Raw genomic sequence first — 24975 nt, 5'->3', positions numbered from 1 at the left:
AATAGGGAGCCACTGGAGTTTATTGAGGGGAAGGTAACATTGCTGAACTAAAGTTTTAGGAAAATCATATTAGTTGCTGAATGGAAGATGTATTGGAAGGGAGAAATTTGAGTCAGGCAGATCTACTAGCAGGCTATTGCAGTAATCCAAGTCAAGTAATTGAAGGTAATGAGGACCAGCACTAGAATGGTGGCAGTGTCAGAGTATACAAGAGAGCATTTTAAAAAGATAATGCCAAAGTAAAGTCTAGAGATCTTGGCAAAAAATTGGATATAGGGGTTTAGAGATAATAGTAAGAATCTAGGATGACTTCTAGGTTTTGAGCAGGGCCTGGAAAACATGGTAGTGGCCTCTATAGATAGAGGGAAGGGAAAGTAGAACGAAAAATTAGGAGGAAAAATAACGAGTTCAATTTTAGACACCTTTTGGATTAAGATGTCTCCTGGACATCCATTTTGAGATGTATGATAAGCAGTTGGAGATGCAAAATTGGAGGTCAGCAGGAAATTTAGGGCTAGATGGATAGATTTGACAGAATCATCAGCAATAGAGATGGTAATTAAATCTATGGGAGTTGATGAGATCCCTGAATGAAATAATATAGAAGGGAAGAAGGCCCAGGACAGAACCTTATGAGGCACTCAAGAGTTTATGGGCATGATCTAAAATGAGGAGAAAAGGATACTTAAGAGTGGTAAGAGAAGTAGAGAGGAGGAAAACCAGAACAGTGGTCTCTTAAAAACCTAGAAGAGAATATCAAGGAGAAGAGGATGGTGGACACTGACATAGGTGCAGAGAGGTCAAGGAGAATGAGGACTTAGAAAAGGCCACTAGGTATGGCAAGATTATTGGTAACTTTGGAGAGAGCAATTTTAGTGGAATGATAAGGTCAGAAGCTACACTGTCAGGTTTAAGAGAATGAGAGGAGAGAAGCAAGACCCCTTTTGTCAATGGCCTTTTCAAGAAGTCTAACCACAAAAGGCAGAGGAGAATATCAGATGATCATGAGGATGGAAGGCTCAGATGAGGGATTTTTGAGGGTGCAGGAGACATAGACATGTTTGTAGTTAGTTAGGGAAATCAGTAGGCAGAAGTTAGGGAGCAGTCTGTTGGAGGAGATGGGACAGAATTTGATCATTTGTGCAGGTAAGGGTTTGCCTTAGCAAGAAGTAAGGCTACCTCTTCCTGTAAGAGGGGGAGAAGATAGTGACCAAAGGTGTCTGAGTCATAGGAGATGAGTAAGAAGGGGAAAAGGGGATCTCACGGTCAATGGCTTCATTTTTTAAAAAATAAAATAAGAGGATCTCAGGGAGAGTCATGGGAGGTTTAAGGAGGTATTACCAAAAAGGCAGGATAGAGTACTTACAAGGTTGGCCTCAAAATCAAGAAAATCGGTTCCAGACCCACTTCTGACACTACTTACTGGCTGTATGACTCCCCCCCACCCCAAGTCCCTTAACTTTTAATTGTTCTTCAATCAGTTCCCTAAGAACAGTTGCTGATCTGCATTTATAGAGAGAGTATCCTTTCCAGGAACTCCCTACACTAATGAAATCACAGGATTTCTGTGTTTCTTCTCTGGATTGATATTTTGTTTTTCTCCATTGATGATAAGAGGAAGTAGGCAAAGTAGACTAGTCTAGAACCTTGACTATATAATTATAAAAATTCTCAGCTTTTCTTATTCCATGACTTTCCAGAACCTGATCTCATCATTTCATCAAAATAATCTGGTTGTTTTTATAAGATCAGAGCTTGCTAAAGTATCACCCACAGAAAGTCCGTACTTGCAGTATGTGTATATGTGCTTGCATTTATTATTTTTAATAAAATCTGATAATTTTGTTGATTTCTTTTATCTTTATGTCATCTATGTTTTCCCATTGTATTTCTCCTTCCCTCCCAGAGTGTTATCCCTTGTAGCAAAGAATTTTTAAAAATAGGAAGAAAAGAAGAAAAAAAAATCAAAACTGATCAGCACACCTTCCAGGTATCCTTCTTAGAGGGAGAAGTGAAAAATCTGAAGCTGCCACTTGAGGGGGGCCTTCTTTATATTTGAGTAGGTGGAAAACAGAATCCAGAGTCCCCAGGATAAACTCAGTCTGAGTGCTGCTCTTGGAGATAAGGCACGTAGGACTCATATGCCTTCATATGGAAACAGTGAGTGTGATGGCCTTGCAGGGATCAAAACAGTGTTGGACCACATGTCTGTTGCAGTCATACTCCTACAGCACATTACAGGCTTCCCACATCTGGGAAATCTGCGAATCTGTGACTTACCTGGAGTTTATGTTTAACTCTCTTGTGTACCATTTCTCTTTCTCTAGTTTAAGAAACACAGTTTAAACGGAAAGATAATGCATTCCTTATAGGTTTATTCTAAAAGTCTCACACAATAGAAGTTGATCCTAAATTGATAAATGGTTTATGTAAAATACAGTGAGGGAGGAAATTCCACATCTTTTCCCCAAGAGGTTAGATGTGCAAATGGTATAAGTCGAGCTCTTGTCTTAAGATGTACTTGTGCCAAAGGACCCATTAGATTTAATCTAGGTAATTGATTAACTGGTAGTGTGGGAGGATGTCTTAAAAATTCAGAGCTTTTTTGAAGTGTGAGTGTATGCTGATGATTTTAATTTCTTGCATTCCCTTGATTTTATTTCTTTATTAAAAGATATGAAATTTAATCAGGGCACAGTTTGATAAATTTTGTTCAACTTTTAGCTTTAATTGGAGTGCTGCATCCAAAAACAAAACCGCATGTTGTTGTCATTTATGGATACAGTTATTTGCTTCCTAAAAGCATTATCTGCTTAGGTCAAATCACTTATCAATTTAACTATAACATGTTCATTTTCACCCAATGTGAAATGGAGATAATATTTGCCCTTTTTGCTATCTAGGGGTGGGTGTTGTAAGGTAGTTAGTTGTGTGTTAAACTGGGGGTTTTGAGCTATTAGGGAGGAAATTAAATTCTCACACTTAAGGTGATGGCATCCTCTTTCAGTCCTTTGACTTAGAAATAAATAGAATCAGAATTTTGAAGTAGGGATGCCAGTGGGACTACTTCTTGAAAAATTAGCTGTTTCTTTGGGGTCTTTATTGGTATAGGGCAGCCAAATCTTGCTTAGTGTATGGATGCTGGCTAAATTCAAGTTTATGGCATGATAGGAAGTCGGTGCTCACAGCCAGTCTTTTTTTAAGCATGTATTTTATCCAATGTAGTAGATAATAGAAATAAGCTTAAAATAGTAGGAGAATTTGAGTTCAATTTAACCTTCATTTATTAAGTACCCTCTATATGTGGGGCAGCTTGGTGGCACAGTATATAGAGTGCCAGACCTGAATTCAGGAAGATTTTCAAATCTAATCTCAGACACTTCCTACTTATGTGACCTTGGGCAAGTACCTTAACCCTGTTTGCCTCAGTTTTCTCATCTGTAAAGTGAGCTGGAGAAGGAAATAGCAAACTATTCCAGTAGCTTTGCTAAGAAAACTCCAAATGTCATAAACAGCAACAAATGCAGCATCACAGGGGAGATGCATAGTTTAGATGAAGATAGGACTTCATGTCCCCATGAAGTTTATAGAGGGAGGCCATGGCATACACCAAGCATTATTTTGCCTTATAATGTCTAAATGTATAAAGAAGGTGCCAAGTGACATGTGAGGGTAAGATGGGAGGTCATTGCTGTTTTTGAGAGAGAGTAGCATAAAGGTAGGCTTTAAAGGATTATGGAGGGTAATGGAGAATATTGTAGTGTTAGAAAATAGCAGGGGTGATGGATGGCCCTCTATCTGATTTGTTAGTGGATCCCTGATCTTTTGATTGTAGTCACTTCTACCCGCTCAGACTAAAAGTCCTTTATGCCTTCTTGTACTTGTTTGTGTGTGTCTATAAATCTTTAATAGAGAAATCATCCAGTGTGGGAGAGACTTTTCTCTGCTTCTGATAGTTTTTAAATTTTACAGAGTAGGACTAAGGCTGTCTTTGCAGAGATTATAAGAACTTATTGTTTTTACTGTTAGATGATTTCAAGAGAAGTTTTGGCCTATTATAACAGAAGGCATCTTCAGAGACTCTCCTCAAGTATGTTATCTCCAGTCAAAATCATACATGATTCTATAGTAGATATGATCACAGAGCCAATCCTATCAGCATTTAGTTAGGCTTTATCAGGGAACCATTCTTTCAAGGTATTGGTAAGTCTGAGGTGGGTTTTCTGTGTAGAATCTGGCATTTCTTACCTTGAGCCCCAGAATACCACAAAGTTTGCTCCATAAAAACTGACCAAAAAAAGGGGGGGGGGGAAGGAAGTATCATTACATGCAAGAAAAACAAAATGGACAAAGTAGTGCATATTACTTCTTTCTGAGGGAAGAGGTGGCCCATGGAAGCCAGCCATTAGTATGTATGTCCAGGGAAAGCTATATATACACTATTTTCTCCAAAGTCTTTGTCTTTTTATACTCTTATCTTCCCAGTGATTCTTTGTGACTGCTACTTTCAGACTCTGCCATGTTCTCTGAAGACTTGAAATTATTGGTGGCATAAGGGACATGTCTAGTGGTTAGGCTACAGAATAGTACTAGTGGTAATCTATAAGTGTGAAATATCATTGTGCATAACATTTTTTCAACTAGCTTTTATTCTTCATATATTTTTGTACCCATGTTAGCGTTCACACTACTTGATAATATAAACTCTTCTGCTTAGATACATTGGGCTTATGTTCTTTCATTAGGGTTATGTATTTTACTTTAAAAATATATTTTATTGATGCCTTTCAACATTATATTTCAGTCATTGCCACCCTCCCTTGTGACAAATGAAAAGTTAAAAACATTCTGTATAGTGAGTATATGTGACAGTATATACAATATTCTGGTCATGGAATCCTCCATCTCTCTGCTATATTGGAGGTAGAGAGGAAGGAAGGATAGATTTTATCATCTGAAATTGAGCCAGGAGGCAGCATATGCTAGGCAAGTCGAATCATCCCTATTATTCTGATTATCATCTCCTTTCAGACCCTGATGAAGATAGCCCAGGCCCTGAGCCCAACAGCTCGGGAATAGTGATATGTCCACCAAACCACCAGACTTGCTTCTATCATAAGCTCATGACCATCACTGAGTGGAGAAATTATTGTAGAGAAGGGGTCTATGTAGTGTGGAACATGAACCATGTGTGGAACATGTTCCATACTACTTTACCACATGCAACTGCTAGCCAGTTGACATAAAAGTAGAAAATCCCACTAACTTCCATCTTTTCAACTCAGCCCTCAGAGCCATTATCTAGGGAAGCAGCCGCCTTGCAAGAGGCCTGTTTCCCCCACCATCCACCAAAGTAGCTCTCACACACAGGGCAGACAGACAGTTTATTTGGAGAAGCAGGCATCCTAAGGCAGAGACAGGAGGGCAGCATGTGCCAGGTCTGGCTAATAGTACCTCTTCTGTCCCCCACCGTGCCGGTCATTACTTTCACCAATCAAACCTTTGGATATAGCATTGTTTGTACCCAGGGTCCACAGAGTAGATCTTGGTACATCTTGGAAATTAACCCCAGAATAGACACAGGCTGGCAACTGTTCTTGCCCCCAGCTACTCAAGAGTTAGAAAAAGAAGCTGTTACCACCAAAATTCTTCATGCCACTCACTCACTTGGTTCAAATGTCAGAGACTGATAAGAGGTAGCATTAACAAGGGATTTTTCCATTTAACATGCAGTTAAAACTTTATGTGTATTTTCTTTTTTAGAACGTTGGGAGCCTGAAGGGGAGGGATTGTATTTTCTATTTGTTTCCTCAGTAATTAGCACAGTGCATTGTACATACTAATTGTTTAATACATTCTTTTTTCATTCATTCAGTTCATTCAAAGAACTTCATTGATTTTTCTATTACTCAAAGTTTGATTTCCTTTTGGTAATTTATATTGGTATTGCTTATTTCGCTGCATTAGTTCATCTAAATATTCCCATACTTTTTGAGTTTCTCTTAATTCCTTATTTTATTGTTAGATTCTGTTATATTAATCTATCAAAAATTTTTCAACAATTCGCCAGTCAATGGCTATGCATCCCTGTTTTTAGATTTTTGCTACTGCAAAGAGGGTTGCTGTGAATATTTTCCTAAGTAGTGAATCTTTGTTCCTGACTTTGAAATCCTTGGAGTTTAATGCCCTGTAGTGAGAGCAGTGGGTAAAAGAAGATGGGCAATTTATTCATCTTGCAAAATTTCATATCAAAATTCCTAACCGTGGGACCAGTTCATAGCTCCACCAAGAATATGACACAGTATCTATTTTCCCATCATTTCTCTTGAATTTACTATCTCCATCTTTGATTACATATGCCAATTTTCATAGTATAAGGCAAAACTTCAGAGTTGTTTTAATGCTCATTTTTTCTTGGTTTTAACAATTTGGAGTACATTTTCATGTGGTCATTTATTGTTTGTGCTATTCTCTTGGAAATTATACACTGTGCTCACTGATTTGTTTGGAAAAGTCTCTTGATATTTGTGTCAATTTCTTATATATTTTGAATATCAGAATTTTATTGGTGATATTTGCTGCAAATACAGAATGTGCCCAAAACGATAGTGTACTTTAAAGCTATTAAGCTGCCAAACAGCTTAAAACTGCATTACGATTTTGATACCCTGTATCATTTCTGTTCTTTGATTTTTCTTCTACTTCTGTATTCTTTGATTCTATTTGTACAAAAACTTTGAAATTTGATGTGATCAAAATTCTCTCATGTCTTTTGTAATCTCCCCTTTCTCATGTTTGGTTAAGAAATAAAAGTTATCTGATCTTGTTCTCTTGTAATTTGTTTTTAATGTTGCATATTCTGGTATAAGTCAAAATAGTGTGTGTTTTTATGGTCTTGTATGTGATGTTGGAATTCTCTTTGCCAATTTTCTCTATAGTTCTTGTGAGAATAAAAGCCCTTCTTTTCCCAGTATTTCTCATTTCTTACTCTTGACCCATATTTTTTAGTAATTTTTCCATCTTTCCATCTGACTGTTTTTGCATTAAAATAATTATCAAAGTATAATTGATCTAATTTGGAAGGTCTTATAAGGGAGTGTCAAGGGAGAAAAAGTAAAGCCTCTCCCTCAAAAATGTTTGGTGAATCCACTGTGACAGACTCTTAGGAGGATATATCTATATCTATATCTATATCTACATTTATATATATATATATATAAAACATACACGCGTATATAGTTTTCTTAGTTTTGTTTACTTCATTTTGTGTCATCTCATATAAATCTTTGCATACTTTTTTGAATTATTTATATTCATTGTTTATCATAAAATACTGAAAACTTGAGAGCTACCAGAAGAGCAAGAAGCAGTGTGGTTCTAAGATGGCATTTTGAATTTTGCTATTATGTTGTGCACATTCTGTTATCCCATGTTTTAGATAAGGAAAATTGGACTCTTAAGAGTTTTAAGTAAGACTTGTCAAGTGATACAATTAATGTCTATCAGAATTAGGGCTTATTTTTAGGTCATATAACTTTAAACATTTGAAAGACTGAAGGTAGGAATAAAATAGTTGGCTGGAATAGAAATAATGAGTGGACATAATGTATGTTTTTGGCTTTAACTTCCCTGGAGTATGTATTTGCCAATTTTCTTCTTCTTCTACCATTTCTTCTCCTACCCTACTTAAAGGGATATATAGATATATATTTATGTGTTTTTTCAGGATGTAGTAAGACAGGAACTGTCTTGCTTATGGATGTCCCCAGTGATTAATATTGTGCCTGATATGTAATAAATATTTAATAAATACTTTGTATCTTTATAACTTAAAAAATAACTTTTAATAACAAGCAATGAAATGTTTAACTTGTTATAACGATAATGAATCCTCATTGCTACCCTCCTTTGTGACAAATGAAAAGTTAAAAAACATTCTGTATATTGAGTGTATGTGACAGTGTATACAATATTCTAGTCGTGGAATCTGCTATCTGTGAAAAAGCTAGAGAGCTATATATATCAGATATGTTCTGTAAGACTTTTGTCTTACATTGACTTTAGTGGTTATATTAAACCATTTGCTGAGTGCTTTCTAAGTCAAAGATGTTTTGCTAAGCATTGTAGGTCCAGGTACATGATTATCACAGGATCTATAGCTATTTCCAAGGAGTTTACAATATTGTTGGGAAAGAATATAAATGGTCATCTTCACAAATAAGTACATACTGGAATAAGCATTTATGTGGCACCTACCATGAACCAGCTATTATACTAAGCCCTTTACAAATTTGATTCTTACCACAATCCTGGGTGGGACATAGGTGGTGTTGTTATTATTTTACAGTTAAGGATACTAAGTCGGAAAGCAGTGGTATTTATTAATGTGCCAAGTATTATGCTATGTGATGCTATGAAAATCATATGATTTTTACCACAACCCTAGGAAGTAGATGCTAATGTTATCCCATTTTACAGTTGGGAAAATAACGAAATCAGAAATTAAGTGGCTTGCCTAGATTCACACAGCTGGTAAACTTCTGAGACTAGATTTGGATTCAGGTTTCGTCCTGACTCCAAGCACAATACTAACTACATTTGTTGTGCCACCAGCTGCCTCCTTGATAAGAAGGCTAAGGGTCATGAAAGTTGGAATCAGACAGAACTCACTTCTCATTTAGATAGGCAACATGATCTAACAATTCCAAAGTGCCAAGATCTATAAGATCATTTGGTTTTTTAAAGTTGTTCTAAAAATACTTTTATGACATATTAATAATTTAAATTTTGATCCAAGAATTGTAAGACATGTGGAAGAGAAATGCTTTGGGATTGTAATATGTGACTATAAAAGTTTTTTTTTAACATAGATTTTTTCATAAGTTTCTCTTGTATAGGTATTCGGTTATTATTTATTTATTTTAATTTATTTTTTTTTATTATAGCTTTTTATTTACAAGTTATATGCATGGGTAATTTTACAACATTGACAATTGCCAAACCTTTTGTTCCAATTTTTCCCCTCCTTTCCCTCACCCCCTCCCCCAGATGGCAAGTTGACCAATACATGTTAAATATGTTAAAGTATAAATTAAATACAATATAAGTATACATGTCCAAACATTTATTTTGCTGTACAAAAAGAATCAGACTTTGAAATAGTGTACTATTAGCCTGTGAAGGAAATCAAAAATGTAGGCAGACAAAAATAGAGGGATTGGCTATTCTATGTAGTGGTTCATAGTCATCTCCCAGAGTTCTTTCACTGGGTGTAGCTGGTTCAGTTCGTTACTGCTCTATTGGAGCATCTCGTCTCATTGCTGGAGATGGTCAGGTCCATCAGAATTGATCATCATATAGTATTGTTATTGAAGTATATAATGATCCTCTTGGTGTCCTGCTCATTTCACTCAGCATCAGTTCGTGTAAGTCTCTTCAGGCCTTTGTGAAATCATCCTGCAGGTCATTTCTTACAGAACAATAATATTCCATAATATTCATATACCACAGTTTATTCAGCCATTTTCCAATTGATGGGCATCCACTCAGTTTCCATTTTTTGGCCACTACTAATGCAGTACTTTAAAAAAGCAATCATGCTTACTATTTTTATTAAAGACTCATTTGTGTGTTCAACTCCAAACTATTTGGCAATCTTTTCCTGTTTTCCGAAAAAGTGTTGATTTTTTTTTTTGACTCCAGGATTAACAACATCCAAAAAAGAAGGTGGTTCTGAGTCAACATCTTTATTGTCTCCTGGTGAAGCACTGAAAACTGTACCTGGGAAGGAAGGTAATTTAAAATATTCTGTTCTCAAAATGTTTGTTGTTTATTATATTAATCTGCTTTTTGTCACTTTTATCCTACCACCTTGTTCCTTTAAACAGAGCAAACACCATCTCTTTTATCTTTTAATTCTTAGTAATATCGCTTTCCCAGCAAACACTTGGCAATATTTATTTTTGTTCTTGTTAATGAAATGCATTATTTACAAGTGATATCAACATTTACAATCCATTTAAGAAAGGACATTCATTTTTGTTGCTATGAAGTTGACAGTGTTTTCATATATATTCTCATTTGGTTTTAATAAAACTCCTGTGAACATGCTAATGAAATAGGGTTGGGTAGCAGTTATTGACATTTCAAAAAGGAGCCTTGCACAAGGAAAGTGAGGCCTTGATCAGTATAGGTTTTCATTGCACCACGCTTGACACCTGATATCTCACCTAATTGCTGGAAATCCAAGAGGAAAGTTCTTCTCATTGCAATATTTTCATGCCATCTCTTGAAACTCCTTTCTCTCTGTTTCAGCTGTTCCACCTGTTTCTATCAGTTCCTCCTCTTCTATCTCCTCCTTGGACAACAAACAGATGCACCCCAAGAAATGGAATCCAAACAACAATAATAAGGAGGCGTCGATGAAAAGTTCTTCCATTTCATCGAGAGCCAGTGCTGGTACTTGTGACTTTTTTATCCTGGATTTCTTTCCGTCTTTTTAAAATTAAAAAAGAAATTTTTTTTTTTTTGGTTTTTGATCTTTCAATTTCAGTGGACTTAGATTTTAAAATGGGTAGCAGGAAATGCTGTCTTTTTCTATTTGAAGAAGAAATTTCTCACAACTGTGTTCTGTTTTTGTGGGCATAGCTGAGACCAGTTGGTGACTGACAAGTCTTTATATGACATGCATCTGTATAGATGATTTTTTGCTGTCTAGTTGGAGCTATTCCTCACGGAACTTGCATATTTTGCAGTCTTAACTTTTAGATTCATGGTTACTTTAAAAAAAAAAAACTATTATGCATTAGACTTAGTTTTTGCTTCTTTCAGTGTCCTTGTCATAGAATAGCTTAGGAACTTAAAAGTGGGAGAAGACATTTGTGTTGACTGGGCAGTTTTTCTTTAACCTTTGTGCCACATGATTGTCCAATACCTGCTTGAATACTTCCAATATTAGAGTTCACTGCTTTCTTCCATTATCACTTTTATTATTTCATTCCTTAAATATCTGGTATATATAAGGTATCTATAGGATGCAAAGACAAACTCAAATTAGACTCTTCTTTAATAGCATAGAGAAGATAATATACACAAATACTGTGATACAAGGTAAAATGTAATTAAAGAACAGCTTAGCTATATCAGATTTGGACAGCGATAGGCTGGAAGAGATAGGTCTTAGAAGACCTTAGGGGGAGAGGGAATGGATGGCATTTGAGTAGGCCTTTGAAAGACTTGAATAGTAGCTTACATTTATGAAGATCTTTCTAGATCTTTTTTCATTATAACTTCATGGAGCTTAAGTGGATTGTAAAGTATAATCTCCATTTTACAATTGAGGAAACTGAAGTAAAGAGACATTAGATGACTTTCCCACAACTAGTTAGTGTAAGGACTGGAAGTTAACCTCAATTCTCCTGACTTTGAGTGTAGTGATTTTTTTTTACTCCCCATAAGGACTCCCAAGTGACCTTTTTCTGGAAATTTTCTACAAAAAGGAAGTCTCTGTTACATATGGTGATCTTTTTGGAGAAAAACATGTAGCAAAAGTTGAGACACAATAACTCAACATAAAGAGTTTTGAGGTGTGAAACATATTCCTTACAATAGTCCAGTGAGGCAAGTGGTGAAAATGGTCCCTTTTCACAGACGTGAAAACTGAAGCTAAGATTAAAGGGGAGGGACTTTAAAAGGTGCTGATGGGTATGAATAGGGAGAGGTTATTCCAGGCATGAGGACCTGCATGAACCAAAGGCTTAGAGACTGGACATGGCAAGAAGATGTGGGAGTACAGGAGACAGCTTACGTTCAGTAGAGGAGTTGGAAGGGAGAACATTTGAAGAGGAAGAGCAGGAGATAAAGCTGAAAAGACAGAGGGATACCATATGAAGGAAAGCAGTCTAGAATCTCATAGTTGAAAGGGTGATTAAAATGATATGCAGAGATCATCTAGTTCAAGTGAAAAGTAATTACCTGTGGCATCTCTTGACAGCTTGATGACTTACTATCTCCTGGGGCAATTCAAGGACAGTTCTTAGAAATTTTGCCTTGTGTTGAACTGGATTTTTCTGCCTACAATTTGGCCCATTGCTTCTAGCTTTGGCTTCTGGGACCAAGCAGACCGGGTCATATCTTTCTTTCATACAGCAATCTTTTGATTCCTTGAGGATAGATAGCATATTCCCACTAAATTTGTTCTTCTCTAGTCTAAAAATGATTTCTGAACCCTCTACCTAATCAATTTGTTATGGTTTATAACCCCCTCACCTGATATCCTCTTTTGGCCCCACTTAGGTTTATTCTAAACATGACTCTCATTTGGATATTCAGTATAGCACTTCAGATCTAAGTAAGATGGTAGGGAGTGAGAGTACAACTTTTGTGCTTCATTTTTTTTTTTTTTAATGCATCCTAATGCTGACTTAGGTATTTTTTATTTTCACATTCTACTATTGACTTATGTTGAATTGATCCTATACAAAAACATTCAGGTCTTTTTCCTTTTAAAAAATTATTGATAGCTTTTGGTTTTACATTAAATTTTTCCCTTTATTCCTCTCTCTTTTCCCTAAGAGCCATCCTTTTATAACAAATAATTTTAAAAAAGAAAAACAGAAAAAAATCAATAAAACTGATGCGCTTATAGAAAAATCTGACAGTATATACAATGTTGCACTTCTGTAGACCTGCCACTTCTTGGAAGAGGTGTTTTCATATAAGTTGCTGTTTAGGTACACCTCTCATGTCTTCTACTTGTATATTTAATTTTCCCAGCTGAATTGTAAGACTAGAGATGTATATGTGTTAAATTTAATCTTAGTAGATTTAATATATCTTGACTATACAGGTATTTGGGGGTTTGGATTCTGTTGTGTATCAGCTTACTCAACTTAATGTCATCTGCAAATTTGAGAAGCCTATAAGTTATGCACTCCTTCAAATAATTGCAAAACTGTTAAACAGCATATAATTGAGGTCAGATCCCAGGGACAACCCACTAGATACCACCTTTAATAAGATTTTCAGTTTTGCTGTTTGTGGTCTGTTTATTCAATCGGTTGTAAAGCCATATATACTATTATTTTGCCTATGTGTGTCCAGCTACCATCTGTTTCTTTTGTCTTCTCATCTCCAGGTTAACTATTCCTATTTCCTTTCATTATTTACATGTAGTTTTCATATTCCTCATCATCTTGGTTTCCATTTTTTATACATGCTTATTTGTCATTGTTCCTCTTAAAATATGGCATCAAGAATTGAGCATAATTCTTTTAACATGTCTGTCCAGGGCAGCTTGCAGAGGTACTCTCAGTTCCTGAGATATCTGTCACAGGAATTCTATTACTGTAGTATGGGCTTGTTTCAGGCTTTTTAAGAAGCAATGTCTCATCATTTCTCTGCTAAGGTCTTATTTGAACACCTTGTTGTTGAGGTATAGAGCTGCCTCTGAATTTTCCCAAGGCCATATCGGCCTTGGAATGCAGTACAAACTCTGGAATATCTTATTAGGTTGGAAAGGCGATGTCACAGTCTACATTTGGCATCCAAGCCTGGCTTAGCCACTTTCAGAAAAGTTCATCTCCAGACCAGCTGTGGAATAATAACTTTTATTCACATTGACTAGCAAAAGACTATGGCTTAGCCACTTTCAGAAAAGTTCATCTCCAGACCAGCTGTGAAATAATAACTTTTATTCACATTGACTAGCAAAAGACTATATATTAAGGCGTAGAGGAATGCAGAATTCATCAAAGAAGGAACAAGTGATACTCATCAAGACCAGGGATCCTAGACACATTTATAAAATGTTTAATAGCCTTATATGCTTATTTCTCTTCAGATTGGGACTGATAGTGACTTGTTATTTTATTTGTAAAGCAGGGTCGACCACTTCAGCTACATCTCTGGGAAATAAACGGGAAGAAGAGGTTCGTGTTGGTGACCGAGTGTTGGTGGTAGGCCAGAGGATTGGCACTGTCAGGTTCTTTGGCACAACAAACTTTGCTCCAGGTAGCATACCTTGGTTCATTTATTTTTTTAGGTTAAAAAAATTGAGAACTTTGCATCTGAGAAACTGAATTACATTCAACTTTCTCAGTGGATGATGTAGTGGTAACAAATATATATATATATAAAGTGGAGAATCTTCCCTCCATTTATACTTGTTTTGATAACATTCTCCATTTTTCCACAACAGATTTTTCTTTCAAGGTATATTTCTTTTAGGTTTTTAATAATAATGTTGGGTGAGAAAAATAAGGGTGGGCTTATGGTTTTTTCCTGAAATAATTAATAAAATGAATAATTTTCTCTCTAGACAATGAAGAGTTGGCTATATAACTTTGTTTAGAGTAGAGAACAGAAGATTCTGTTTGCAGAGAACAGAAAATTCTTTTTTTCCAGAAGAGTGATTTTGCTTGATTATGCTATGCTAACACAAACTAAAAGCTTATGTAAATACAACTCACTTAAACATTGATATATCCCTATATTTATATCTGGACTTCTCATAAGGTTAAAGAAATATTTAGACCTAATCTTGTGTTTTTATGTAAAAGAAACTTAGACTTAATCTTGTGTTTTTATGTAAAAGAGACTTTATTTTGCATTTTTTATTACTGTGATTAGGTTGTATATTTAATGCTTTACAATTTACAAAGTACTTTCATGTACCATACATTATTGTACTTTTTCAAATGGAAGCTTAGTTTCATGTTGAGTGAAACTATGCTAAAATTTTTAAATGGCAGTATTGCCATTTTGACACATGGTGGCATTGCAATATTTCAAAAAGAAAATGCATGCTGAAAAATTGATGAGAAATAAGCACATAATATTCTATTCTTTTTATCCTTTACTGGTTACCTGTCTGCTTTTGAATATAATACTTCAGGTTGATTGTTGGCTGGTTCCTTTTTTAGAATTCACTTCCCTCACTCCTTCTCTCCTTCTCTCCCTCTTTCCCTCTCTCCCTCCCTGCCTGCCTGCCCCCCCCCCCCTCCTCCCTTCTCCTCTCCCTCCTTCATATGGTAATTGAAATCAGCTAGCATTTTCCTGTTGATTCCCAAATAAAAACTTAGTCATAGGTCATTTAGAGGTCCTTTAGAGTCATGTTTCCCTTTCTAGAAAGGACATTTTCTGCTGAGGTCATGTATCTTGGGTATTCTTTTTATTCCTTCTATAGAGTCTTTTTGGGAGAGTAAGTCAAGTATATTACTTATAATTAATTGAATATTAATGTCTTCTTAGTGCAAGACAATGTGATAAGTGATAAGACTACAAAGATGGAAATGAAAAACATTAGGTTTCAGAATACACAAGGCCTTACCAAGCAATGTGATTTCTGACCCTCAATATCACTACAAAACCTTGATGTGTTAAATATGTTGTCTTTCTGAGCAGTTTTATCTGTCACTTGTGAACTCTAGCAAACAATAAATGATAAATTGGGATCATCAGCAGAGATGATGGGATAGCCTGTTGAAACATCATGATGTTGCTCAGCCTTTTCGAGTTGCACAGGGGCAGAAGTTCTCCTGGGAGCAGATCAGGGACTGTGCTGACAGGATACCTCTGTCTTCGGGGCACAATGAAATGTGACTTCAGTTAACATGACATAGCTGATATGTTATAGAAAATGGCAGAAGCAGATAATGACTTATCATGGAACACATGATGGCTTATTTTTGTAAGACATTAAATAGCTAAAAACCATTGTAGTCCCATCTTCCCTGCTCTACAGCTCCTCATTATTGGATAGCCTGTACATAGAATAGGAATAAGTTATACATTAGTCTTTTCACTGCATTCTCAAATGTGGAAAATTGTCATCTTTGAACATGATACTTGAACATGAACATTTACTAATGGTAAAATATTCTCTGGGTTATTTTTACTAGTTATTTAATTAAATCTTTAAATTGGTCATCCAAGAGAAGACATTGATTTATGAATTTGATAACTTTATAATATTTAAGTCTAACATTTATTTGAATTTTTTAATCATCCTTGGTCCTCCTTTTATATCTTAAAAGTAGCTTCACATTTTGGTTTCTTTAGTGTTTTCCACCTTGAAGTTAGCAGACTTGCTTAGGGTCATATAGCTAATTATCTAACACTTTTTCCACTGTACCTCTAGGTGTTCCATGAAAAATCTGCTAATATAATTTAGGTGTAATTTCCTTCAAGCACTTAAAAACCTGTTATGATGTTATCTTTCTTGTTCTGGATCATTTTAGAATATAATTGCTTGCTGTCTTATCTGAATATTCTTTGTGTACTTGAACTGTAACTGATTTCCTCCTGTAATACTCTGTCATACTTTCTAAAAGCCCACCACAAAGTCATCTTGGGTGACTTTTCTACATGCCCTGTCTTAATTGGGTAGCGTGAAACTAGACATAGTAATCAACCTTAGAAGATGATAGTTACAGTTTTACCTTGTAAGAAGAGCTCCTCAATTTAGTCTTGAGGTTTTAATATCATGTTTGCCTTCTCCACTCTGATCTATTATGGGCTCTTGTATGTACTTTGGTTATATTTATGTAGAGTTAGTGTTTGTCAGACATCTATTTCTTGAGTTTATTTTTCCTTTTCTAATATGCTACCCTACAGTCATGCTTATTAAATCATATTGTTGTTTCTGATCACTTTGTGCAATGTAATTTTTATCATTTGAAAATTTATTGCCTATACTATATAATACATTTCTGAGAATGTTCAGTTGCACTGGACCTAGGACTAATATACTGGTCTTGGGGAAAGTTTAGGTACTTCATAAACTCTGTGTTCATATTCTAGGAATTTGGTGTGGTATTGAGCTTGAAAAACCATTTGGCAAGAATGATGGTTCAGTTGGAGGTGTGCAGTACTTTACTTGTCAACCAAGATATGGGATATTTGCTCCCCCAACCAGAGTGCAGAGGTAAAAATGGAATATTTATATATACACATACATTTATTTCCAGACACACATTTTCTAATTGGCTTTTGTTCTTCCTTTAATATTAAGAATGGAACACTGGGTGCAGTTTATTCTTTCTTTCAAGGGGTTAAGTAGCTACCTTTAGAGAGAGGGCTCATGGGAAAACAAAATTTCTTTTTGCTGAGGATTTGCAATTTAAAAAAAAAAAACATCCTTCCTCATTTGCATAGCATATGAGTACATGTAGGCTATTAGAGCATTGCAGCTAAGAACAGTGAGAGCAGCAAGCTTAATCTGTCATGCAAACAAAAGTTAAAATGCTATCTGATTGCTTCAGTCACATCCTAACTGCATTACATTTCCTGCCAGCAGGCACCCCATTCATTCTCTTACAAACCTAATGGAACCAAAATGGCTTTTTCCTTTGATTCCTTTTGGTCTCAAAAATAGATAGACAGTAGATCTTTGGGGGAAGTGGAGCTTCAAGGATTTTTTTTTAATATGTAATAAACTAGCTCACTATTTTTTGTTAAGATACTGCATTTTGAAAATTGTTTTAGTTCACTTTGGTTTTAAAAAATAAGTTTACTGGAAGCAAATCCTCTACAAATTCTAGGCATCATTATGTGAGATGACTTGTCATATATGCTGATATATTGAGAAACATGGTGTCTTGGTACACACTTCAGTGGAAGGGAAATGGTATAATTTTTAAATGCAAAATAACATGAATGATGTAACCACGAGCTCTTCCAGCTGTTATCTAGCTGTGAGCCTCATCTAATTCAGTAGAAATACTAGATAATAGAATATAAATACAGATACAGTCAAAATAGGTCCCAGATAAATTATTTCATATTTCCTTGTGGTTTTGTTTCCCGTTTTTGTAAATGTGGAAAGCAATTTCCTTTATACCTTATTCTTTTAATAGTACTATTTGTTTTAAAAGGATTACTGTTATTTGGGCAACAAGGACATAAATTCTTAGTCATTTAATAATTATTGAGCTGAATATGGTGCATATTGAACACAGTATTTTGAGAAGAACTGGGCTGGATATGGGAGCATATGCTGGTCATGTATTAATATGGTTACAATATCTTGTATTTATATGGTGATTTAATGTTGACAAAATATTTTATTACACATTTTACAACAACCATGGGAAGTAGGTGATATTATTTTAAATAAAAAGTAAGTTTTGAGTCATTCACCTTGTTTTTATTTCAAAATTTTTTGAGGAGATCTCTGAAATGATTTTATAAATTTGTAAGGCTAACTCTTGTTCCATTTGTGTGCCCCAAGTCTTAGTGCAGCTTTAAGCTTTAATAGCTTTTATATGTATATACATACACCCTTTTCTAAAATTACAAAACTCCAAACCTTTTACCACATCATACTTTTTTTTCTGTTACCCCACTCTTTTCTGTAAATTTCTAATCTTTCCTAAATTTTTTTGTTTTTTTACATTTATGATAACTTTTTTTTCTATTTCATTAACACAGTTTTAACAGAAATTTTAAAACTTTAAATTTAGACTTTTCTTGATTAATGTTTTTTTTTTCTTTCCTTTCTGACATTTTATAATTCACTTCTTATTTAGCTGTCTTAATTATGGCTGGGTGATGGCATTTATATGTTGTATGTGTGTATATATATGTATACACATTTAAACTCACCTATATATGATGGTATTGTTGTTAAGATATTAATAATAATAATGACATAAAAATTGAATTAAATCTCAGAGGAAGGAAAAAGTAAGAAAGTTAGGGGAAATTTAGTACAGGAAAAAATTTTTTTTATAAAATGGTTTTCAGAGTACAATCATAGATATTATTAGCTCATTGGATTGCCACTGAAATTCTGGGAAGAGTTAACTGTCCTTCCGTTATAGCTGAGGATAATTGACTCTTTTCAAGATTATATGACTTATAAGTGGCAGAGGCTAAGGGAATATCTGTTTTCTGTGTGTTACCTTGTACTGTTTCTAATATGATAAGTGACCCTAAATCTCTGGTCATTACGTTATTTTTTCTTTCGTATATATCATATTTCCAAATTACCTTTTCCCTCATAATTTCAGTTACTCTTTATTGATGAAGACAAATCTTTTTTCTTTCTGACTTTTCTCCATTTCTCTCTGTTAAAAATAAAGGAAGAGGGGCAGCTAGGTGGTACAGTGAATAGAGTACCAGCTTTGAAGTCAGGAGGACCTGAGCTCAAATGTGGCCTCAGGCACTTAACACTCCCTAGCTGTGTGATCCTGGGCAAGCCACTTAACCCCAGTTGCCTCAGCAAAAAAAAAATTAATAATAATAATAATAAAATAAAAATAAAAACAAAGGTGGCCATTTCTAAATGGTCTATTTTTTATACTCTATGTTATGTCTCGGTTGTCTTGTCGTCTCCATGTTATTAAATCCTCGTGTAGTGCTATGTGAGGCCATTCCTAAGCAAATAGAATAGATGTAGTCTCTATTTTTGAGGAATTTAAAGTCCAAATAAACTCAAACCTAAGAGACTAAATAGCCTTTAGAATAAAAGATCATTAAGATTTTGGAGAAAACAGATCATTTTCAGAGTGAGGAACCATTTAAAGATTGCTTTATGAGAATAGAAATTAATATCACAACTATTGTCACTTCTACATTGAAAACTAATATCAAATAAATGAATGTCATTCATAAATCAATAGGCTCTTGTTGCAGTTGAATATTAAATACTTGTACTGAAATACTTGCATTTTTTTTTTAACCAATAGACTAAAAGATACTCTTTTGGAGAATGCATCAAGTAAACGAAATCATCCTTTTCCAGGTAAGGCTAAGAATTTTATTAAAATTAAAAAATACCCTACTAATTCTGTATTGCATTATTAACTGTTTATATTCTAACATTTTTAAAAGAAAGAGACTACATATAGATTCCTTGATTGACATTTTTGTGGAAGCTATTTCATTATTTTTAACTAGCAATCGATAGAGCCTCCAGTAGTCAAAAATTGAAGGATATATTGTTAGGATATCAATGCATACTGCTTTTTGTGATACTAAAGGAATTAATTCTTTGAACATGTAAAGAATTAGGTATCTTTACTCTGGGATATGAGTGTGAACCACTATATTGCATTTCCAATCCCTTTTTGTTTGCTTGCATTTTTGATTTCCTTCTCAGTTTAATTTTACCTTATTTCAAAGTCCAATTCATCTTGTGCAGCAAAATAACTGTGAATAGATATGTATACGTATATTGTATTTAACATATACTTTGACATCTTTAACATGTATTGGTCTATCTCCCATCTTGGGGAGGGGGGGTGGGGGGGAGTAGGGGAAAAGTTGGAAAAGAAGGTTTTGTAAGGGTCAATGCTGAAAAATTACCCATGCATATATCTTGTAAATAAAAAGCTATAATAAAAAATTTTTTTAAAAAAAGAATTAGGTGTCTTTAGTGATAAACATTGTTTTTTTTTCTTGGCATATGTACTTTGATTTTTATCTTTAATTTTTGATAGCATATTAAAACCATTAAGTTTGATAGAAAAAAATAGTAGCTTCATCAGTATATAGAGTGATTTTGTTGTCCTTTTAAAATTTTTTTTCTTTTATGAAACTTTTTTAGAAGACATATCCAATGTCTTCTAACAAAAAAAAAGAATGTACTCTTAAAAAATGATTATATTCTTATATGTATGATTAATGAGGATATAAGAAATCATTTTTATTTTGGATAAAATTTTCTCAACAAATCTAAGCTATAATTATGTTCCATATATATATATATATATATATATATATATATATATATATATATATATATATATGCTTTCTCCCTTTGACTTCAGCTTCCAAGGAAATATTTGATATAATGGAACATCTGCAGTAGTAGAGACAGAATATGGGGTTTAATAGGCCTATAAGTTTGGGATTAAAAATTTTTTTTTTCTACTATTTTCCTAATTAGGTTTTAGACGAAGTTTCAGTACAACTTCTGCATCTTCTCAAAAAGAGATAAACAGAAGAAATGCTTTTGAAAAGTGAGTATCAAGTTAATTAGAAATATAGATAAATGAAATAAATATGACCTGGAATGTTATGAAAGAAGAACCTATTATTTTGCGATTTATTCTTTGGTGTAATGGTTGCATTAATAATGGAATGAAATACTTTGTGAGTATATCATCCTTTTGTAAATATTTATAAAAAACTTTAATGTTTTAATATCATATATGCATATACATATATGTGTATATTTAGATATATGCACATATATGTATAAATATTTATATATATATATATATATATATATATATATATGTCTATCAGGTTATCTTTTATGATTTTCTCTTTTTGAAGACTAAGGGGTCTGTAAAAAAAGGTTGCTGTTTGTGTTACCACTGCATTGGATGGATTTCCCTTTTGACTCTCTTTTGGTCAAATATACTTTGGTAACTAATTAGGAAAAATTGATTTAGTGTTTTTCCTATTAAGTGCAAATAATAAGTATGTAAGAGAACCTTAAAACCACTTTGCCTAAATGAAAACAATATTTTGTTATTTGGTGTAACTTAGATATTCTGAGATATTCTGCTTTAAGTTTATCTAAACAGAGAATTTCTGCCTTCTTTAAATCTCACTCCTTTCACTTTCCCTAGATCTACTTTTCTCACATTAACCCTTTTATCCATTTAGATTTGAACTTTTTTTTATAGAAGAAAGCTAAGTGCTTTATTCTGTAGGCACAAATTCACAGCTATATGATAGTTGTCATGTTTCATCTCCATATACATATATTGACTATAATTATATTATTTACAGAAAAACCTTCACAGTTTAAGAAAATAAACTGTGTATCTTTGATGTTTCATGGATTCTTCTAGCCTAATTGAGCACTTATTTTCTTTATTGTCTTTGGGCATAATAATTTAAAATTTTGAAATAATCTATAGAGATACCCCCAAGAAACTTAACACAATATTCTCTTTTTTAAAAAAATGTTTTTAACTTTCCTTTCCTTTTTAAATGTTGAGTTCTCTTTCCCTTCCTCTCAGTTCTTACTGCCCCATCCCAGACACTGACAGTTTTCTTTTTCTTTTTTTTTCTTTTTTTTGTTGAGGGTATTGGGGTTAAGTGACTTGCTCAGGGTCACATAGCTTGGAAGTATTAAGTGTCTGAGACCAGATTTGAACTCAAGTCTTCCTGACTTCAGGGCTGGTGTTCTATCTACTGCGCCACTTAGCTGCCCCCTGACAGTTTTCTTTTAATATTTTATTCAGTTTTGTTTCACGCTTCATGACCCCATTTGGGGGTTTCTTGGCAAAGATACTGGAATGATTTGTTATTTTCTTCTTTAGCTCATTTTATAGATGAGGAAATAGAGGCAGCCATGGTTGAATGACTTGTCCTGGATCCCCCAGCTAGGAATTAAGTGTCTGAGACCAGATTTGAACTCAGGAAGGTGAGTCTTCCTGTCTTCAGGTCTAGCACGCTACTGTACTACCCAGCTGCCCTTCTTTTAATAAAATATATGCCAGTTACCTATTTAAAAAAATTACAATACTACATAAATATATTATTTCTGTTTTCTCCTTCCTATTTCTGTGAACCACACTATATCCTAAGTCAAGAGTATTAAGGATTTTTATTTTATCAAATGTGCTGTCCCCAAGTAAATACAACTCAGATGTTTTAAAGCAAGAATCAACTTGATGTGAATTACTTATATGGAAGTAGGGATATTAATTTCAGGGTAGTTAACTACTTTATAAACATGCTGTAGATAAAATTTTATTTTGTGGACACAAACTGATAGGAAGATAATAGAACTGCCATGCCTTATTTTCATATACCTTCAGTAAACTAGAATTTTTCCAATGCCTCATTGTGATATGGAGCTGACCTCAAACTCTTGAAAGTTATGTTTATGCAAACTCTGGCTGGTTCTAACTAGCTAGTAGACTTTGAATATGGGACATTTCAAAATATTGTCTTGTAGACATCTTGAAGTCAGTGTGTCCAAAGCTGGACTCATTATTTTTTCCCCCAAAACCTGCCTTCTTCTAAACTTTTTTCTTTTCATCAAGATTATCACCATTCTGTTAGTCATTCAGATTCCTACCTCTCTCATACCCCCATATTCAATCTGTTGTCAAGGCCTGTTAATGTTAGCTTTGTAACCTCTGACAGATTCCCCTTCTTTCCTCTAACTCTATCATCACCCAAGTGTAAGCCCTCATACTATAATTTACACACAGTAGTCTGCTGTCTGATCTCCGGGCCATGAGTCTCTTCCCCTCTACTCTAATGGCCTCTTAGTTTTAAAATTGATTTTCCTAAAGGAAGTCTGATCACATTGCCCCACCTATTCAGTGAATTCCAGTGGTTTCTTATTACTACCAGGATCAAATGTTAAACCTCTGGCATTCAGAGCCTTTCATTGTCTGGCCTCCTCCTTCCTTTTTGATCATCTTACATCTTTCTTCACTTCACTTACTCTGCAGTCCAGTAACAGGGGCCTTCTGACTGTTCATCCTACAAGAAACTCCATCTTCCAATTTGGGGTATTTTCATTGGTTGTCCAACAACAACCATTGTGCTTAGAATTCTCTCCTTCTTCATCTCTGCCTCCTGGTTTCTTTGATTTCCTTCTAGTCTTAGCTGAAATCCTACCTTCTTTAAGAGGCATTTTCTAATCCTCCTTAATCCTGGCACCTTCCTCTGGCCATCTATCACCCAAGTAATCCTCTATTAATCTGGTTTGTACAAATTTGTTTACATGTTGTTTCTACCATAAGACTGAGTGAGTTTCTTGATTCCAGAGACTGTTGTTATCCTTTTTTGCATCTCCAGTGCATAGCACAGTGTTATCGTTTGGTAGTCTGACTCTTGGCATGACTCCATGAACTACAGCAAGCCAAGTTCTTCTATCCTTCACTGTCTCTCTGCTTCTATGACAATGTATATCCCTCTCTTTCTCTGCCATCCCTTTTTTCCTTTTGCCTTCAATCTTTTCTAACATTAGGATCTTTTTAATGAGTCTTGTCTTCTCATTATGTAGCTTCAGTATTTGTTTTTCGAGTGAATAGTTTGAAAAGACTGGAAAGGGGGAGAGTTTTGGGGAAATGACTGCCTTGGAGATAAGAAGGGTGTATATGTGTGTGTATGTGTCTGTGTGCCTGTGTGTATATGTGTACTTATATACACATATCTGTGAATGTAGTAATTATGTATTGTGTATGTAGGGGTGCATATACACATATGTATATACACATACTTTTGCATGCACATGTGCATTTGAGTGTGTTTTCATATGTGGATGCATATGTATGTGCATATGGAAGGGTTTGTACTTACAAGTAAGTGCATATGTGTGTGCATATGTATTTAGAACTTGTGATGTCACTAATATGTGAGGAAGCTTCCTTTATCAATGCAGGTCAGTTGCTGATAGCATTAGAAAGCTGCTTGGGGCACCCAAAGGTTATGGAACTTGCCCAGGGTGATAACAACCAGTAGGAGTCAAGAGTTTTCCTGATTCTTAGGCTGGTGTTCTGTCCAGTTGCACCAAACTGCCTTAAAATGCATGTGTATTGTGCATTTGTGTGTGATTCTGCTTATCTGTATGTATTTGGTTATTTATGCTTATATGTGTAGGTGTATACCTACCTAACTGTCCATGGATGTGGGTATACTTGAATGCTTGTATTCATTGATGTTGATGCACAGGTGTACACAGGATGAACTGAGATATGTAGAGATATGTAATTTCATGAATAGAGTACCTCCTCCTCTCCCACTTCCCCAGCCATGAGGAAGCTTCCTTTACCAATGCAAGTCTGCATTTTCTCTGCAATTTAAAGTCTTCTATGTCAGGGCCACTGGGAGGCTACATCACTTAGCCAGCTAGTTGTATGCCAGAAGTAGGGCTTGAACACCAGAGCTTCCTGACTCTAAGGTGGGCTCTTTCTACTGTGCCATACTGCCTTATGATGTGTGAGAGTGTGTGTATGTGTAAGTAATCAACCAGTCAATAAATATTTAGTCTGTGGT

The 24975-nt window shown here is 34.7% G+C and overlaps 1 protein-coding gene across 15 annotated transcripts in view; it reads left to right on the top strand.

The window, feature by feature from the left end:
• CLIP4 (CAP-Gly domain containing linker protein family member 4) overlaps positions 1–24975 on the top strand; it is a 126104-nt gene that overhangs the window by 73828 nt on the left and 27301 nt on the right. For 13 of the 15 annotated variants that reach the window (XM_031951321.1, XM_031951318.1, XM_031951319.1 and 10 more), the window contains 6 exons: positions 9703–9792; positions 10315–10458; positions 13879–14010; positions 16801–16924; positions 19689–19744; positions 20891–20963. In XM_031951321.1, the coding sequence (XP_031807181.1) occupies positions 9703–9792; positions 10315–10458; positions 13879–14010; positions 16801–16924; positions 19689–19744; positions 20891–20963 (619 nt within the window). Of the gene's footprint in view, positions 1–9702; positions 9793–10314; positions 10459–13878; positions 14011–16800; positions 16925–19688; positions 19745–20890; positions 20964–22280; positions 22385–24975 lie in introns of all 15 variants that reach the window. The other 2 variants (XR_004231872.1, XM_031951316.1) reach the window with 2 other exon arrangements.

This window comes from Sarcophilus harrisii, chromosome 2, assembly GCF_902635505.1.
Source record: "Sarcophilus harrisii chromosome 2, mSarHar1.11, whole genome shotgun sequence".
Classification (NCBI taxonomy): Eukaryota; Metazoa; Chordata; class Mammalia; order Dasyuromorphia; family Dasyuridae; genus Sarcophilus; species Sarcophilus harrisii.
Note: the sequence above shows the minus strand (reverse complement) of the source record. Positions and strands in the feature narration are given on the sequence as shown.